We start from the raw sequence: 21,289 nt of genomic DNA on the forward strand, positions 1-21,289 counted from the left end.
TTATTATTGATTACAATAAAAATAAAGCTGGGGTTGACAGACGAGATCAGTTCTCCAGCTATTATCTGTTTGCCCGAAAAACTTTGAAGTGGCGAAAAAAGCTGATTTTCCATTTGTTTATTATGTCAACTGTCAACAGTTTTATTTTATGTAAAGAGAAGACTAGGAAGAATGTATCCCTAGTAGACTTTATTCACAAAGTGGGGAAGAAATTGGCTGAGAAGGGTGGAAATATTTTTCAGCAACAAGCCGCTTCATCCTCACAAATTGAGAGGACATTTGCAAGGCCCTTACAGAGAAGGTCCCACCCACTGCGAAAACAAGGTGAATACTACTAGGTATTGCTAAGTATGTTCAGACAGGGGGAAGAAAAAGATGGGTAAGCACATAAGGAAGAAAAATAGATGGTGGTGCAAGGACTGTGGCGTTAGCCTTTGCGTCCCACAGTGTTTCCAGGGTTTTCACACAAAGGCAAACTACATCTGAACTATTAAAATACTCTATTCAGGTACCTGCAGTTAGACATCCCAGTGATATTTTTTTTTAAAATTTAGATTCAGTATAATGGCATTACTCAAGAGAAAGATCATGTAAAACTTTTTGTTCACGACATTTTTGTGGTTTCTTTCTTTAATTATAACACCTATTTGTATTTTATATTGTAAAATAAACTCACATTCATGTAAAGCTCTTATTTTTTCTTTCAAATAATCAAGAACCATATTCCTATTACTTTTCTGTTCTTTGCAATCTAATTTCAGACATCCATTAATTATGCCAGTTCACAGCCAAGTTCCGAGTGTAAAGAGGGCAGTGTTGAAAGTGTTAAATACAGTGAATTCTATTCAACTGACGAAACCCTACAAACTAATCACTGAAGTATATGTTTTCCCTGACTGATGAAGAAAATCTTTCAGTTCTTAAATAAGCTTGCTATTTTCTGTATATGTAATTGATTATTGCATAAAACTTGACACCACTCTGAATTTTGATAAAGCCAGTTGTGTGAAAAATACTGAAAGGCAAATAGAAATATTATCCTCTATTCTATTTTCTGCCCTGAAAAGACCTAATGGCTTGATCCATTTCATGTTACAACTACTATGAACAGCATGTTAAAATTTACTGGGTTGAAATACTCCAATGTGAAACAAAAAGCAACACAGCTTCTAAAAGGCCATTAAGGCCTTTGTCAGCAGTAGCCACGGTTCTCTTGTTGCCTTACAAACTGCACTGCACTCTCTACTGATGAGCCACACCGTATCAACCATCTTGGCCGTGCGCAGCAGACAGCTTCAAGACCACACTGATTGTTAGTGCAGCATCTTAGGTCCCACAATACTCCTGCCGATATAATGAAGCCTATACCTTCAAACTGATCATGCTCTCTGTGTTAATTACCGAATTTTTGCGTGTTATCTCCTGCACTTTTCCAGTACCACACGATCTTACATCTCTACCTACAAACCTCTCCCCATCCCCCATACTTTCCCCATTCTATCCCTGTCTGCACCCACTAAATCACGACATCCAGTCACATCTGCCGTCCCCCTTACACTTATCGGCCCTCAAACCTGCTACCCACAGTAATATACATATATTTATTATTGATTAGTAACTCTACTTTGACCCTTGTGACTTCTCACCAATTTTAGTGAGTTTTTGCTTTCCACTATCGTCGTCTTCCTCTGATTTCATCTCGTTTTTTTCCCCTTGTGCATCCATTTCGTCCTTTTTGTACTTTTCACACATATTTGGGTCTATTTTTGCGTAATTTTTCGGACGTAATTCTACTTTCTTACGTAATTTTTCGCATTTTTTGCACCACCATGGATCCTTGCTCCTTCCATCTGCGTCAATACAGAAAAGTTTCCTTATCCCTAGCCAGATCCCAGTCCCACATACTGTTCCTGCATTGTTGCTTGGCTCACGAAATCCCCCCTAATGGCCTTACCATCAAATTACCTATCTCTGGTTGCCACCCCTCCTTCCACAATGACCTCCACCTGTTCATATTCCGCCAATCCTTAGCCTTCATCAACGTAATCCTCAAAACCATGTCAACCAAGCCCAATCCTTCTTTCAGGACCTTCTCTCCATCCGCAAAATTCTCCTGCTATGTAATCCCAAATTCCTGGAACCCATAACACACACTGAAACTCTTGCACTGCAGGAACTTGAGCAACATGCACAACGACCTCAAAAAGCTCTCCATCCTATTCACTTCCTATTCCCACCTTGGAGTACCACTGTCCACCACTTCTACAACAACCTCCCCCATGCCCCCTCATAGCTGACAAACCCTGTCTTGTAGACCTACTACACTTACCTCACCCTCCAAAACTCCCTCCCAACACCACACAGAACCAAGAACCTAAACGGACCCACAACACTGTTATGAACCTTTCCTCCAGAAGCCCTAGTCCCACAGAAATATCAGTCCTTTCCAAAGGCCTCACCTTTTGCCCCACTCCAAAATTCAACCACGCAGGACTAGTTAAAGACCTTCTCTCCTTCTCCCGGTCCCTACAGTGGAAACACTTATTCGCCAGATGCCCGACCAATCAGGCTCAATCAAAGACCAATATTGAACCTTGCCTAACTCAGTTCACTCCTCCATCCTACTGTGATCCATCCCCACTGCCTCTAAACCACTGCCTGTTAACTTTCCAGAATTTCTTAACCTCCAACCTTGCCTTAACATCATTCCCCAAATCCCCCAATATGCAAACTAACCTTACATCCACAGTCCACCATCTAAAAACTGATCCTGACCATATAATCCTACCTACTGACAAAGGCTTCACCACTGTTGTTTTGAACTGCAAGGATTACGAGACAGAAGACCCCATCAGCTGTCAGATACTTCCATCTACAAACTATGCCACAGTGATCCCATTCCAGTAACCCAACAGGATGTCCGGTCACTACTCAAATCCTTAGGCCCATCCCAGAACCTCTCCCCTGAGTTCATCTCTCTACTTACCCCTACCACTCCCCACACTCCCACCTGCTACATGCTTTCTAAAGTCCATGAAACCAACCACCCAGGATGCCCCATTGTGGCCGGTTACTGTGCCCCCACTGAGAGAATCTCCGCTCTCATAGACCAACACCTTCAACCTATTACCCGGAACCTATCCTCCTATATAAAAGATACCAACCATTTTCTTGACCAACTGTCCACAGTTGCTGTCCCTTTACCACATGAAGCCCTGCTCATCAGTATTGATGCCACCTGCCTGTACATTAACATTCCTAATGCCCATGGCCTGACTGCTGTCGAACACTATCTTTCCAGACGCCCTATGGATTCCAAACCAACAAACTCCTTCCCAGTCTCCATGACCAACTATATCCTCACCCACAATTACTTCTCCCTTGAAGGCATTACCTACAAACAAATCCACAGTATGGCTATAGGCACCCGCATGGCACCATCCTATGCTAACCTATTCATGGGCCACCTAGAGGAATCCTTCCTAAAAGCCCAGAATCCTAAACCCCTCACCTGGTTCTGATTCATTGATGACATCTTTGCTATCTGGATTGAAGGTGAAGACACCTTATTCACATTCCCCCAGAACCTACAGAGAAGTTGCAGCATTAGAAAATTGTAGCAAAATGCAGGAAGACCTGCAGCGGATAGGCACTTGGTGCAGGGAGTGGCAACTGACCCTTAACATAGACAAATGTAATGTATTGCGAATACATAGAAAGAAGGATCCTTTATTGTATGATTATATGATAGTGGAACAAACACTGGTAGCAGTTACTTCTGTAAAATATCTGGGAGTATGCATGCGGAACGATTTGAAGTGGAATGATCATATAAAATTAATTGTTGGTAAGGTGGGTACCAGGTTGAGATTCATTGGGAGAGTCCTTAGAAAATGTAGTCCATCAACAACGGAGGTGACTTACAAAACACTCGTTCGACCTATACTTGAGTATTGCTCATCAGTGTGGGATCCATACCAGATCAGGTTGACAGAGGAGATAGAGAAGATCCAAAGGAGAGCGGCGCGTTTCGTCACAGGGTTATTTGGTAACCGTGATAGCGTTACGGAGATGTTTAACAAACTCAAGTGGCAGACTCTGCAAGAGAGGCGCTCTGCATCGCGGTGTAGCTTGCTCGCCAGGTTTCGAGAGGGTGCGTTTCTGGATGAGGTATCGAATATATTGCTTCCCCCTACTTATACCTCCCGAGGAAATCACGAATGTAAAATTAGAGAGACTAGAGTGTGCACGGAGGCTTTCAGACAGTCGTTCTTCCCGCGAACCATACGCGACTGGAACAGGAAAGGGAGGTAATGACAGTGGCACGTAAAGTGCCCTCCGCCACACACCGTTGGGTGGCTTGCGGAGTATAAATGTAGATGTAGATGAACCTCAACAACTTCTCCCCCATTTGCTTCACCTGGTCCTACTCAACCCAACAAAAAATGGCTCTGAGCACTATGGGACTTAACTTCTGTGGTCATCAGTCCCCTAGAACTTAGAACTACTTAAACCTAACTAACGTAAGGACATCACACACATCCATGCCTGAGGCAGGATTCGAACCTGCGACCATAGTGGTCGCGCGGTTCCAGACTAAAGCGCCTAGAACCGCTTCGTCACATCGGCCGGCCAACCCAACAAGCCACCTTCCCAGATGTTGACCTTCACCTCAGAGATGGCTACATCATTACCTCCATCCATATCAAACCTAATAACCACCAGCAATACCTCCACTTCAACAGCTGCCACCCATTCCATACCAAGAAATCCCTTTCGTGCACCCTAGCCACCAATGGTCGTTGCATCTGCAGTGACGAGCAGTCCCTCTCAAAATATACCGAGAGTCTCACAGAAGCCTTCACTGACTGTAATTATCCTCCCATCCTTGTACAAAAACAAATCTCCCGTGCCTTATCTTTCCAGTTTTCCAACATCTCCTGAAGTCCCACAGTCCGGCCACAGAGGAGCATTCCCCTCATAACTCAGTACCATCCAGGACTGGAGCAACTGAATTACATTCTCCGCCAGGGTTTTGATTACCTCTCGTTGTGCCCTGAAATGAGAAATGTCCTGCCCACTATCCTTCCCACTCCTCCTACCGTGGTATTCCACCATCCACCAAACCTACACAATATACTCGTCTATCTTTACACAACCCCTGTTCCCAATCCCTTACCTCATGGCTCATACCCCTGTAATAGACCTAGATGCAAGACCTGTCCCGTACATTCTCCTACCACCATCTACTCCAGTCTGGTCACTAACATCACCTATCCCATCAAAGGCAGGGCTACCTGTGAAACCAGTCATGTGATTTACAAGCTAAGCTGCAACTACTGTGCTGCATTCTATGTAGGCATGACAACCAACAAGCTGTCTGTCCGCATGAACGGCCACTGACAAACCGTGACCAAAAAACAAGTGGGCCACCCTGTTGCTGAAGACGCTGCCAAACATGATATCCCTCATCTCAATGACTGCTTCACAGCCTGTGCCATATGGATCCTTCCCACCAACACCAGCTTTTCTGAATTGTGCAAGTGGGAACTTTCCCTGCAATACGTCCTGTTCCCGTAACCCTCCTGGCCTCAACATTCATTAGTCACTGTCCTCACCCATCCAGCCCCCTCCCTGTTCCCATTCCAGCACTACACAGCCGTCATTTCACCACCACACCGAGTCTTTTAATTTCTTTTTATTTCTCTCCTTTCTGTTACTTTTCCCCTCCCCCCTCTGCACCTTCTCTCCTGCCCTCCATCTAAACTGCAACATTTTACTGTTCGCTACTCCCACTATACTATCCCTCCTCCTCCCCGCCCCAGCCTCCTCCTTACACCCACCCAGTCGCCACTTCCATCATGCACTGGTGCTGCTGCTCACAGTGTGGTTTCAGCTCTGTGAGACTGCAGAAGTGTGTGAAAGTTGTGTTTGCGTGAGTGTGTGTGTGTGTGTGTGTGTGTGTGTGTGTGTGTGTGCATGTGTGTATGTGTGTCTGCTGCTGACAAAGGCCTTAATGGCCGAAAGCTATAATTGTGTGAATCTTTTTGTTGTGCCTATTGCGACTCAGCATCTCCGCTACATGGTGAGTAGCAACTTTCCTTCTCTGGTATTGTTAAGTTTCAAACAATGGAAACTCCAGGTTGGAATACCAATGACATTAGAAAAAGAATAGATTGCTACTCACTGTAAAGATGGCACACTGAGTTGAAGACAGGTACAACAAAAAGACTGTAACACACTTAACTATTGGCTAAGGCCTTCTTCAGAAAAGGAAACAAACACACATTCACAAAAGCAAGCACATTCCAGTCCGAGCTACCGGAGGTGGCAGTCATGTTTGCATGAGGTGTGCTTTCTTGTGTGAATTTGTGTTTTTCTATGTTTTGCCTTTTCTTTAGAAGGCTTTGTCCAAAAGCCATTTGCAACGCTTATGTGTCATCTTTCCTAAAAATTACAATTTAAAAGCTATGGGTATCACTGAGAAGTACATTTCTGAAATGTTTCTCCAGAAGTATTGTGATCTTCTCTTGTCACGAGAAGAAAGAAAACTTGTTTGTCCACATTCATATTAACTGGCCCTAGAAAGACTTAGAATACCTGCAAGTTCAATGTCTTCAGAATGGAAATGTGTAAAGACAATACAATTTTGTAGAATGTGACCATCAAAACTTTGACAAATAATATTCATCAAAGTCAGTGTTTACGTTTGTACCCATATATTCTAAGAGTTCTTACAAAATAATATTTTAAAATGCAATTAAATAAATTTATTTAATTAGCTCCCTGCATGAATTTCACTTCTCAGCTTATGAGGCACACGTGGTAATTCTTTGGAGGGATTACTGAGCAATTGGACAATCTTTTTTAAATGGAGTATGCATTACAATAGAAAGAATTATTGTTACAAACATTTTACAAATATTGAGTTTAAAATATTTTTGCTAAAATTTTTATCAACATTTTAAAACGTGGTTGTCAAAGCGCACAAATGTACCTGGGGTGCAGCAAGAGGGAGGGGTGGGCGGTGGAGGCTGCAGATGCCAATCCCCAAGAAAAAAATTATCTTCAGAAACCAGACTTACATCATGCCCTACCACACACTCAGACATATCAATCCAGTATCAGTTTGAAGAAAGGCAGAACATGTAATGGATACTAATTAATGGCAAGTGTATCCAGAGTCATTTGTCATGAAATCTCAAAACTGTTTCGTCTTTCAACATGAAACTAATGTGTGTGCCCCCCCCCCCTCTCCCCTCCCCTACCTCTAGCTCATATCTGGGGTATGCTCTTATTATTAGGTATAGTACTTTTGATTTTCATCTTTATTTTTAAGCTCATCCAGCATTACACAATTATATCAAAAACGGGGAATTGTGAGCAAGCAAAAATGAAAGGGTCTCAAAAAGAACTGATCACCACACAATTTGTTGCCAAAGCTGTATGAGTTTGCCAATCTCTTGTCTACATTTGCACACCATAAGCTACCTTATAGGGTGTTATGAAGAGTACTTTGGTTACCACTGACATTTCTCCTTTACTCTTCCATTGAATGAGTATTTCCAATTTCCATTGTATGACATTGAATTTGTATGGTTTTCCTGACATACTCAATTTGCTTGATGCATGTAGCAAGACATAATACAACCACTCAAATGATACTGCTTAGTAGCAGATGCTAACTGTTGGGTTCCACAATATTTTGCACAGTCATGGAGAACTAGCAGTTAATGTAAATGTAGGTACAGAAGAAGGCAGACATGTATTGTTAATGAATGCTAGTTGCAGCAGTTGAATTTTGCTACAGTGCTCAAAAACTTTGGTTACTTTTTGCTGTTTCACATTTCTCTCTGTGGAATGAGAGAACAGAAAGTAGAATAATGTAATAAATTCAACATTACAACATGAACTTTCACTACAAATTGGAATTAATTTGTTTAATGTATCATAGCTTCTAAGACTGTTACATCCCAAGACGTATATTTTAATGGTGTAAGCTATTATGATTCAGGTCATAGGATAGAACTGAATATGTGCTGTTGTAAATGAAGCATGCAGCAATAAGTCTTCTACAAGTACAAAGTGTGAATAAGGGTAAACTTCTTTGTACAGGGTGAAGCAGAGGAAACACATGTTTTTTGAACCAATAGTATGCAGCAATGAGAGGGGGTAGAATTAATGTTGGCAGACTACCCATACAATGCAGTTCAGTCACTATGGAGCGTTGGAGCATATAGCATCATGTGTTCGTTGTCAAGCAGTACTTTAGAAACAATGATTCCGTAGTCACAGTGCAACGTAGTTTCCGTCAAAATTTTAGAGTTGGATGTTGAAGTGCAGTGCTTGATCAAAATACTGTACTCTGATGGGTTGCACCATTTAGAACTACTAGATCTGTGATGAAAAAGAAACTACCAGTTCTTCCCCATTCAGTTCGTAGACCGAGTGAGAATGGCAGTTTTTGCTAGTCTTAAACGATCGGCTAGATGACAGGCTGTAGCGCTGAGTATGTCACGTTGTTCACTTCACTGCATCTTATATGATGATCTTAAGTTTCACCCGTACAAGGTCATGATTGTCCAGCAGCTTAGTGAAGGGGATTTTGTGCAGTGCAGAGAGTTTTGTCGCGTAATGGACGAATTTTTTACAGAAGATACAGATGCTACCGTCTTCATGAGTGATGAAGCACATTTTTATGTAGACAGTTAGGTCAATGTTCAAAATTATCGGTACTGGGTGCTGGAGAACCCACATGAATTACACCAAAGACCTCTGCACCGTTTAAATGTAACAGTGTGGTGCTGCATTTCAAAGATGGGGATTGCTGGACCCTATTTTTTTGAAGAGGAAGGAACTGCAGTTACTGTGACATCAGCACGCTATATTAAAATGTTAAACAACTTTCTTTGTCCAGAACTTGAGAGGCGTCAAGTGAACATGAGAGAAATATGGTTTCAGCAGGACAGTGCCACAGCGCACATGGTGAGAGCATTCATGGAAGTGCTTCAACAAATGTTCCCAGGACATGTTATTTCGAGATATGGTGATGTTTACTGGCCCCCTCACTCACCTGATTTGTCGATATGCGACTTCTTTTTGTGGGGATGTTTAAAATCAAAAGTCTACATGAACAAGCCTCACACAATCAATGACCTAAAGAATTCCATTCATCAGGAAAGTGAAGCCGTGGCAAATGAAACCAAGATATTATTTTTTGAACCTAATTAAAATATGTTTGCTTCAAAACTGCATTAAAAATCTATCACTTAATGATTGTTTTTATTATTTTTATCAAACCAAGTCCCAGTCATTCAATAGTGAAAAACATGCGTTTCCTCTGCTCTATCCTGTACATAAAGACTAATGAGGCCAAATTTCCTTTGGATACAGGATGTGAGTAAAAGGGATGGCATAATGATTTTTTTAAAAAAATCTGGTATATGGACAATATTTGTGCCTTTGCTGAAGTTATTATATTGAAATATCACATAAGAAAATTCTGTAAAGCTACTAAAATGCCACACATATCAAACAGCACAGTTCATGAAATCATTCCATGTCCAAATATGTAAAAACCAACCTATATGATAATTATGAAACTCAGGATCACTGTTGACATATAAATGCAGAATTTAACAGACTGCAATGAAAATCCCTTTCAAAGGACTCACCTTCAATCCCTCACTCAAATTCTATCATGCTGTACTACTCAAGAATATACTCTCTCCCACCTGTTCCCTACAGTGATAACACCACCTATCTCATTTCACATTTAGTATACTACCAGTATACCAAATAATTGTTTTTATCTACCATGGCCCAAAATATTGTTGAAGCATGTAACCTCTTTAAAACAAGTCAAAGGAGCTATTTCTACAGAAATAGAACAGCATTATGTTTCCTTTTACAGTTTCACTATAAAACATGTACAGATAAAACAGAAATGTACACAGGAAAGACCACATAGAAAATATTGTGGGCAAGGTGAAACAAAGACTGCTTTTAATTGGCAGAACTGTCAGAATATGCAAAATATCTACTAAACAGACTTCCTACATTACACTTGTCCATCCTCCTACAGATTACTGCTGTGTGGTGTGGGATCCTTGGCAAACTGTATCAATAGGGACACTGAAAAAGAGCAAAGAAGAGCAACTTGTTTTGTGCTACCACAAAATAGGGAAGAGAGTGTCACAGATATGACACACAAGTTGAGGTGGAAATCATGAAAACAAAGGCATTTCTCAAAATCTTGTACATGGCTGCACGTTCAGAGACCGTGAATAGCCACAATTGAAAGAAAATCAGCCCTCGGTCACTATTTTTAACAAATTAACCTAGTTTTGACACTGCTAGGAGGGTCTTCCTCAGAATTTAAAACAAGGACTTGTCTATATTCTATAACATGGTCACAGAATTATGACTAAAAATGAATGATAGAGTATAAGTACGGAATCGTCGTGAAAGACTTATGTCATTTATAAAATAATAATTATACCAAAAGGGCATTAATCACAAAGATATTTAAGATAAAGAAGATAAAGATAAAGCCCACTAAGGGCTGCTCATTACTTGTGTGGTGCAGGTTGCGAAATGGACTCTTAGAGAATGAAATTTTCACTCTACAGCAGAGTGTGCGCTGATATGAAACTTCCTGGCAGATTAAAACTGTGTGCCGGACTGAGACTCGAACTTGGAACCTTTGCCTTTCGTGGGCAAGTGCTCTACCGACTGAGCTACCCAAGCGCGACTCACGCCCCATCCTCACAGTTTTCATTCCGCCAGTACCTTGTCTCCTACCTTCCAAACTTCACAGAAGCTCTCCTGTGAGGACGGGGCGTGAGTTGTGCTTAGGTAGCTCAGTCGGTAGAGCACTTGCCCGCGAAAGGCAAAGGTTCGAGTCTCGGTCTGGCACACAGTTTTAATCTGCCAGGAATTTTCATATCAGTGCACACTCTGCTGTAGAGTGAAAATTTCATTCTAGAAACATCCCCCAGGTTGTGGCTAAGCCATGCCTCCGCAATATCCTTTCTTCCAGGAGTGCTGGTTCGCAGGAGAGCTTCTGTGAAGTTTGGAAGGTAGGAGACGAGGTACTGGCGGAATTAAAGCTGTGAGGACGGGGCGTGAGTCATGCTTGGGTAGCTCAGTCAGTAGAGCACTTGCCCGTGAAAGGCAAAGGTCCCGGTGGACTCTCAGAGTCCGTTTCAAAAACTGCACCACGCAAGTAACGAGCAGCCCTTAGTGGCTTGCCAACACAGTTTTCTTTTATCTTAAATATCTTTGTGACTAATGCATGTTTATTATTTTATAAATGACATATAAGTACTGCCAGTCTTTCACAACAATTCCGTAGTTATACTCTATCATACATTTTTAGTCATAATTCGTGACCATGTTATAGAATATAGACCTGTGTCTGTTTTAAATTCTAAGGAAGACACTCCTAGCATTGTTGAAACCAGGTTAATTTGTTAAAAATAGTGACTGAGGGCTGATTTTCTTTCAATTGAAAGGCATTTCTTGTTGCGACGAGATCTATCCACAAAGTTTTAGTCACCACGAAAATACTTTGTCGAGTCCCACTCACTTACAGAGAAAAGGCCATCATAATACAAAGTAAAAGAAAAGAAAACAAAGCTTGTATGGAATGATTTAACTGTTTGTTTTTTCCACAAACCATTCAAGAATGGAATGAAGGGAAACAGTCTCAAAGCAGTAGAATGAGCCCTCTGCCAAGTACTTAAGTGTGAATTGCAGAGTAGTCATGTAGATGTAGATGTAATACACACATGCTTCAGTACATACCAGTAACATCTAACTGAGCTTTTGATGGGACAGATCCTTTCTCATTCGTTGCTATTACTTCATATTCTCCAGCATCTTCTGGTTTAGCTTTGTCAATAATTAGAGCACTTGTTCCATCAGGCAGCTGCATTATTTTTGCATGTTGTCCATCAGGAACAAATTCTTTCCCATTGTGAGTCCTACAAAACACGCAAAAACAATTATCTTCAGAAACAGTGTTAAACTGTACCTCTTAAATAATACCTAATACACAGCTGAAGGTTATATGACAGACTGAGACCAAAATTTTGTGGAAAAAAAAGATGTGTCTATCATGTTCCCATACAATGACGGGCTATAACGCAATGATCAGAAAACCTGTCTAATATTTATAAAGCTTAGTACTAAATGGTCCAACCTTTTCTGAATTCAACATATGAATTATTGAAAGTGAATGCTGCCTCAGTTCTAAGGATGGTGAAAGAGTACAATAATTACAGTACACCAATGCCTGCAACAATATATATGAGCATTTGTGTAATGTATATCATGTGTGTAGATCTCTAGTGTCACAACACTGTCTATTAAGAATCTAAATTTAATGTCATTCCCAGAAATATGTATGAATAATTTTATACATTGAAGAGTAATGTGTTGTATTTAACAGTTGCTGTGTTTTAGAATTATATTTAACAGTTCCCAAATTAGTTGTTACTGTGTGAGTGTGAAATATAAATATATGGTGATATTCAAAGACATTCACACTTCATTCCTTACCATTTCAATGTAGCAGGTGGATGTCCAACCACTTTAACTTCAAATCTAGCAGGAAAACCTTCAACAACAGTTGCTGGCAGCAGAGGTACTTGGAATGTTGGCTTTTTCTCACGTGGTTCAACTTCAACCTTGGCAGAGCCAGTTATATCACCAAGCCTATTACTTACACTGACAGTGTAAACACCAGCATCTTCAGGTTTTGCAGAATCTATATGTAATCCAATTATACCACCAGGTTGGTTCACGAAATTAACTGCCTGAGATGGACGAACTGGCTGACCATCTTTGAACCTAAAAATTAAATATTTTCACATTAGACAGTCCCACTGCTTCTCATCCTGAACGTATCATTTCTGTGGTTCTAATCCACTATAAGTCTTACAAATGGAGACATATAAAAATTAATATTATATCTGCAATTAATGAAGAAGTAAAATCCAGACTTACCATTTAACCTCAGGTGCTGGAAATGCTGCTACTTGAGCTTCCAGCTTCAGTGGCTCACCAACTACACATTTAGCACCTTCAAGTGGCTTTGAGAAACTAGGCTTGCGGTTATTTGCTGGAAAAAATAAACAAAGGGGTACTGCTAAACCTCAAAACTTCAGTAACATTTCTTGGTTGAAAGAAATTAACATCTGAAATAAAGCATTGAAATATAATCCAAACTAAGATTTATGAGATGAGTAGTGCTGTTTGCAGCCTACTGGATGTAATGTTCCACAAGAAAACATTAATTAATTTCATCTGTTGCATATCTGCCTTACTTTTTATTTATTTTAGTATCAAAGAAGGGAAATGAAGCAAACTAAATAACCAAATAATAATAAATCAGATTTAAATTGTAGTAGTACATCTCACGAACTAAAAATGAGTTTAGTGTTCATAGTGTCATTACATACAGAGGTGGGAGGGAGACTTACGTTTAACAGCAACAGCACATAATGCAGCATGTTCTCCATTCTTATTTTTGGCTACAAGTTTGTAAGCACCACAGTCAGTAGGCTTTACACCTTCAATGAGTAACCGCACAGTCCCATCAGGAAGAGCTGTCAATTTCACATGATCATCTGCATGTAGAGGCTGACCATCTTTGAACCTAGGTAAAGACAGAGTATGTTTTTATAAATTTATAGATGGTATAATGAAACATACATCGATAATAAGTGGAAGACCCTCATGCAAATTCTCTTATGAAAATACAATATATGTAGCCAGAATATATAATAATTCAATTAGGCAACTATTTACATTCTACCTGCCTGAGGGCATTTTGGGTAAGACATTATAACACACAGTAAATACACACATGAAGTATTGTGCAGCTAGTTGAGTATGTATCTTGGTACTTTGTGCAGATTACATACATTATTACTGCTGATTGAATATGTGTAACAGAGCAAACAAACTTGGCAGCAAACAATAATGTGAAGTAAGTCAAAATTTGAAGAAATTTACTGCATAACAATGAAAAAGAAACCCTGACATTGTTGAACACCATAAACCTTGCCCAAGTAAAGATTGCTGATGAAGACCACAACAAGTTAGCTGGCTGGCTGGATGGTAGGTTTCAGTCATCTTCAGTAATCTTTTAAAGTTTGATTCCTCTTTATCTATTTTGTCTCAAATAAAATATGATACATCTTATACTTAATCCATTAACTTAGATTAATTTTGTCAAGTTAATGTTCATACAACCAGTAAATAAGTAGGACAATGAGCCAACAATCACTTAAAATCGTGAACTTTGACCTGAGAGAGGTTGGCTTGAACATTGGTGGTGAAATATTTTTCATCAATGGCTAAGGTCACAGAAGAGAAGGTGTTATGTGGCACAGTCCCCAAATATTATATTATCTACAAAATCTTTCAGTCACTCATGAAATCTTTTTGCAGTATCAGGCAATGAGGGCATGAGAACTATTGTTTTCCAGTGAGAGGTGCTGTTAAGCCTAGTGATCCTTTGGCATTTCTGAAATGCCTTGACTTTCCTTCTCTTCCCTCTTGTTTCCATATTCACAGACACTATACTAATTTTATACGTGCTTATGGCAGCCATCAAAACAGTCAACAACATACTATACGCAATCATTACAGCTGTCAAAACAATGAAGTTATTACTTTATGCAATCAGGTTAGAGGAAGGTACTGACAAATCATTAAACTACCACTGTGCCATGATAGTAGTATGCCACAATCAACAATGATCTTGGACAAATTAAGTAAATAATATAGTACTGGTACTGCTTAATTGTAAAGGTAAGAGAAATATTTTCTAAAATCTACTGGACTGTGCAACAGATAATAAAAACAGGCAGAATAGAAAAAAAATCAGATTATTCAAATGTATAATTTTTGAAGAGTGAAAAGCTACTTTTTCAATTATGACTCTCATTCTGGGAAAGTTATTTTTTCACACATAAAGAAAAATTAAAATGTAGAAAATTTGATGCCAAGCCCACCTGGGTGGATGGAGGGAGGAAGTATTTTCCGTATGCTTTTCATAAAGCTGTTTAACAGATTACTTTTCCTATCCTAGTGAGTCTGATGGAAAAACGTTAGTGCTCCACTTAATTGTGCTATGGAGCTCCCCAGCTCCACCTTGGCTATGAAATACTTTTAAAAATTGAATCACTAGTGTATTTTCTCCTCAATGCCATTTGTGTGTCACAAACCAAGTTATTTTTACCAGTTTAAGGAACTCTTTCTCAAAACAACTGAAGCAATGAACATAATTTAGATCAGAGTTCAGTAAAATATGACTAATGTTACAGGTGAGGAAAATTGCAGAAGTTTAAATGAATCAGCTAGTTGTGTGCACACATTGCATTCTGTAGGTGTGCACTAACAATTCGATGAGAACACCACTACTGCTGCCACCAACAACAACAATAGTAATATTAATAATAATAAGTGTAAGCTGTTATCCAACATCAACAATGGCCATTTCAAAAGTTTTGCGCACTGTAACACAGAACTGAAGAAAATAATTTATTTTACAAAATACTTTACAGGCCTTGAATGTAATCTCCATTCTACATCTACATCTACATCTACATTGATACTCCGCAAGCCACCCAACGGTGTGTGGCGGAGGGCACTTTACGTGCCACTGTCATTACCTCCCTTGCTTGTGACAGCTTCCCAATGCTTTGGTAACTTCTGTATTCTAGACAAAGTAACTCCATTGCTGAGTTGCCTGATTTACTCACGCCACCTCACTGGAAACTTCAACAACTGTATCAAAATGTTTTCCTCGGGGTTGTTCCTTTAATTTGGGAAATGAATCAAAGTCTGATGGCCTCATATCAGGACTGTATGCTGGGTGGAGAAGTATTTCCCATCCATATTTGTTGAGTGTTTCTCTTACTGGGAGGATAGTATGCATTCTTGCATTATCATGCAAAATGAGATCACTAGCTGCAAGCATGTCAAGCCATCTTTGATTAAATTTCAGGTACAAAACATTCTGCAGAAACAGCTTGTAATATGCAACTGTTACAAATGTCCTCTGGGGCACTGTATTTGCAGCTATGACTCCATTTATGTCATACCAAAGACCATCATCAGTTTTACCTGTGATTGTTGGTGGTGGAATTTTTTCAGGCACAAAGAGTCGGACCTTTTAAATTGTGATGACTGAGACTTCAGTTCTGGTTCAAAATCTCGTATCGAGGTTTCCTCAGGTACAACAATCTTTTTCAGAAAATGTTGCCCTTCTGTTTGATAATATAGCGAAGAGCCAAAGAAACTGGTACACCTGCCTAATATCATGTAGGGCCCCTGCGAGCATGCAGAAGTGCCGCAACATGGTGTAGCATGGACTCAACTAATGTCTGAAGTAGTGCTGAAGGGAACTGACACCATGAATCCTGGAGGGCTGTCCATAAATCTGTAAGAATGTGAAGGGATGGAGATCTCTTCTGAACCACACATTGCAAAGCATCCTAGATATGCTCAATAATGTCTGGGGAGTTTGGTGGCCAGCGGAACAATTTAAAATCAGGAGAGCGTTCCTGGAGCCACTCTGCAGCAATTCTGGATGTATGGAGTGTCACATTGTTCTGCTGGAATTGGCCAAGCCATCAGAATGCACAATGGACACGAATGGATGCAGGTGATAAGACAGGATGCCTACGTATGTGTCACCTGTCGGAGTTGTATCTAGACATATCATGGGTCCTATACCACTCCAACAGCACACACCCTACACTACTGCAGAGCCTCCACCACCTCGAACAGTCATCTGCCGACATCCAGGGTCCACAGATTCATGAGGTTGTCTCCGTACCCATACAAGTCCATCCACTCAATACAATTTGAAACAAGACTTGTCTGACCAGGCAACACGTTTCCAGTCACCAACAGTCCAATGTCGGTGTTGACGAGCCCGGCGAGGCATAAAGCTTTGTGTCATGCAATCATCAAGGGTACACAAGTGGACCTTCAGCTCCAAAAGCCCAAATAAATTATGTTTTGTTGAATAGTTCGCACATTGAGACCAGCATTGAAATCCACAACAATTTGCAGAAGGGTTGCACTTCTATCACATTGAACAATTCTCTTCAGCCATCGCTGGCCCTGTTCTGGCAGTATCTTTCTCTGGCCACAGCGATGTCAGAGATTTTATGTTTTACTGAATTCCTGACATTCACGGTACTTTCATGAAATGGTTGTATGGGGAAATCCCCATTTCATCACTACCTTGGAAATGCTGTGTCCCATTGCTTGTGCACAGACTATAACAACACATTTAAACTAACTTAAATCTTGATAACCTGCCATTGTAGCAGCAGTACCCGATCTAACAACTGTGCCAGACACTTGTTGTCTTATATAGGCACTGCTGAAATTTATTGTCAAGAACAGAGACATCTTGCAGACACAATTCAGGAATGAAGACCAAGAAGACTGTGTGAAGTGATGCTACCCAATGATAATGCTTGCCCACATTCTGCTAGACTTACAGAAAACACTATACAGCAGTTGTGTTGGGATGTCATTCCGTACCCAGTTTATTCACCTGCTTTTGTACACTCAGATTTTCACACTTTCCAGTCTTTTTCAAACAACTTTCAAGGAACTTCGTTTCTGGATGAAAATGCACCCCAAAAAATAGCTCAACAAGTTCTTTCCCTCAAAACCACATTATTTCTACAGTTGTAAAATTGAAAGGTTACCCCAGCACTGGCAAATTGTTGTAGATACTGAAGGAGAATATATTATTGTTGACTCAGTTTCTGTTATGTGTATCTCTTGCATCCATTAAATCTATGGAAAAATGCTATGAACTTATGCACCAACCCAATTTGTGGGGTTTCAATTCACTATAGAATCGGGTGTGAGTAAGTTACTGGTAACAATATAAGTGATGAAAACTCCTGTCTTATTGTACACATGTAATACATAAACAGAGTTGACATGGGAGTGGTATCCTCTTAAAAGGATTGATGCATTGAATACATTAAAATGCACTGATACCCTCATTGGTGAACTCTACAGCCATTTGAGTTAAAAAAAGATTTCCAATAAATGGTATGGTCATACATTCAGAGCAGCATTAACAGTTGGACAATGCACTGTATTGTACAGCCAGCACATATGTACTGATCCCACCATTCTGGCACCAGACGAGGGTTACACACTGAACAGTTAAAAAGTTGTGTCCCATAATTGGCATGTACCTCCTAGCTGACAGCAACAACATCAGTAAAGAAGAGATCAGAAACTGAAATATAGTGAACTGAGTACTGAGGTTAGCTGAGGTCATCCTTGTCATAACTTTGAACTTGGGAACAGAATCCCATAACCGCAAGTATTATCTGCCACAGCAACACTAGGAGCATGGTAGTATGTGGAACAGCTCAGAGTTACTAAAAAGAATTAATGAAATCGTCTCATGCACAGGACAAGAGCTGCAGTAGAACACAACTGAATCCAACAAATCAGAGTAATAATGATAATGATAATAATAATAATAATAAGGATGAAATAATAATAACAACAATAATCTGCATAGGTATCAAGAAAGATAAAAGCTCCAGTCAAGATAAGAACTTATGGAACCAAGGATAAATGATGATAAGGTGTTTTGCAGGGAAATTAGACAGCAAAATCATCATCTGTAGCTGCAACATTCTTAAACCCTTGAGACTCTGCATATTTAAACATGTTGAACTACACGTAATTTTCATTGAGTCATCAATAGACACACACAAAAGGAGAAATTGCTAGCTTTAGGACATATCCTTTGACAAACTGGAGCACGTGTTCACACGTGCACACGCCCCCCCCCCTCCCCTCCCCCACACGTGCAAGTGCGCATGCGCGCACAAACACATAGATGTGCCTATACCGCTACATTGTGCCTTTAAGACAACAATGAAAACTGAAAGATGCAAAGTAGTATAATGGTACCAATACATCAGTGACAATTTTCTTGTAGGTAAATAACATGTCCATATATGATAGTTACTCAGACATGTCAACAAAGCCTAATTTTCTGATAGAAGTTGTACATGCGGGCATCTATGTTGTATAAAGCACTCTGCAATTATTGTAGATCTGTGACTGAACTGGATACAGTCTTACAAACAACACAATGTAGTCTAATGGTAATACACAATCAACAAACATAATGTAAGCATAAAATGATTTAAATGTCTTGAAATAAAATGAATGGACCAATGGGGATGAAGTTAATGGCTACACAATGACATGAAATGATATCAGGATGAAGCAAACAAACAAACACACACACACACACACACACACACAGACTGCTACAATGGCACTGAAATATATTTGAATACGTTTGTCTACTGCTAGGAGATGAATCCTGTTGATCGTACACAGTCTTACAAAGATCTAAAAATATGCCTGTGACACACCCATCTTTGTGAAGAGCATCAAGTACTGCTTTTGTTAATTCTACCATGGCTGACTCAATATTTCTACCACCTTGGAAACCATGCTGTGATTCAGTTAAAAATTTGCATTTATTCAAGTAATTCATTAATCTGTCTTTCATTACCAATTCATTTAGCTTTGAGAATGGTTACAGCAGAGAAAATGACTGGTAATTTTCTATGTCTTCTATATTACCTTGCTTTAGAAGGGGTACAACTCTTACCTGTTTCAAGTACTGTGGAAATTTCTCTTGACTTGAAGGATTCATTTTATTATGTTTGTTAAGGAAGCTCGTATACTATCTATGCATTGCTTCAGTATACACACTGGTACTTTATTTAAGCATTGTGATTTTTCATTTTTTTAGTTTTTGACAGTTTTATTGACTTTATGCTCTGTGGTTGATAGTAACACTGTTGTATTTAGTGCATAATAATTTACAGGTGTCATATTTGTTTTTGGGAACTTTTGTTGTAAGTTATCTGCAGTACTTGAAACTGCTCACTCACAAAATTTGCCAGGTGGTGTGGATGATTTACTACTTTATCCCCCTTCCCGTATGAGTATGTTATTATGCCTTTGTTTCTCTCTCCCCATTTTCTTTTTTATGACATCCCTGACTGCTTTACTTTTATTCTCTGCACTGTGTATTAGTTTTTCATTAAAAGACTTTTTTTTGCAGCAATTAGTACCTTCCTATAAATTTTTTTGTACCTATGACAGAAATTAAGAACTCTGGCTAATTATGACTCTCTTTTATGGAACTGCAGTATTTGAGGGTACAGGAGGACTTCTTAATACCTTCTGTCATCCACTTGTTTTGGTGAGACATTGCTTCTGATATGAATAGTTTTGGAAAAGTATTTCAAAAGTTCAGTTTAAAGAATGTTAAGAATCTGAGATACTTAATGGTTCAGGAGGACTTCTTATTATTTGCTGTTATCCACATCTTTTGTGTGACATTGATACTGATGTGGTACTTTCGGAAACATATTTTCAAAGCTCAACATTAATAAGGCACATAATTTAGAAAATTTCAAATTTACATCTAAACACTTCATCCCAGCTGTAGTTTGGTAACTGTTTTGAAAAATCTTCCATTTTGATTTCTGATAAATGTCTTTTGTAGTCCTGCAGATTAGGGAATTTTTCCATATGCAATTTTACTGTTATTATTTTCCAGAAATGATCTGACAGTCCAAGACCTTTCACAGTTACATCACACTTTTCCCTGTCTACAGATGTGGTCACATGGTCAATTACTGATGCAATAATTGTAGTAACACTTGTTGCACTATTGAGTATGCCAAAACTCTGAAGGATACTTATGAGTGTGCTATTACTTCATTTGTGATATTTATGCTTATGTCCATGTCTCCACTCAAAATTATGTTGGTTTTTGTACTTGACACTTTATCTAGAACTTCTGTTTATTTATACTGGGAGACTGATACACACACAAACTGATTAATTTCTTGGTGATATCATGCCCTGTTATCTCAACAGTTAGTATTTCATAGTGTTTGTCTTCAATTACTGAACTAAGGTCATGTACTGATTTGAACTGCGTTCCTTTTCTGATATAAGTGCATTTTCTTCTATCCTTTGAAGCAGTATTACAGTAAGAGTGTGCTGTTTCATAAAGCGATAATACTACATGTTGGATTTCTATGTCTATATTCCAACGCTCAGTGGCACAAACTACTGTGCAGTTCAAAGATTAGAGCTCAACTTTAAGTTGCTGTATTTTATTTTTTATTGATTGCATATTTTGATGACAGACTGCTAAATCTGTCAAATGTCTCACGACACTTTT

At 39.5% G+C, this 21,289-nt stretch overlaps 1 protein-coding gene across 3 annotated transcripts in view; it reads right to left on the reverse strand.

Moving 5' to 3' along the window:
* LOC126457328 (obscurin) overlaps window positions 1-21,289 on the reverse strand; it is a 684,258-nt gene that overhangs the window by 180,641 nt on the left and 482,328 nt on the right. For all 3 annotated transcript variants that reach the window (XM_050093526.1, XM_050093528.1, XM_050093527.1), the window contains 4 exons: window positions 13,488-13,663; window positions 13,012-13,126; window positions 12,565-12,855; window positions 11,809-11,987 (listed from right to left, as the gene is read on the reverse strand). In XM_050093526.1, the coding sequence (XP_049949483.1) occupies window positions 11,809-11,987; window positions 12,565-12,855; window positions 13,012-13,126; window positions 13,488-13,663 (761 nt within the window). The remainder of the gene's footprint in view (window positions 1-11,808; window positions 11,988-12,564; window positions 12,856-13,011; window positions 13,127-13,487; window positions 13,664-21,289) is intronic.

This window comes from Schistocerca serialis, chromosome 2 (genome assembly GCF_023864345.2).
Source record: "Schistocerca serialis cubense isolate TAMUIC-IGC-003099 chromosome 2, iqSchSeri2.2, whole genome shotgun sequence".
NCBI lineage: Eukaryota > Metazoa > Arthropoda > Insecta > Orthoptera > Acrididae > Schistocerca > Schistocerca serialis.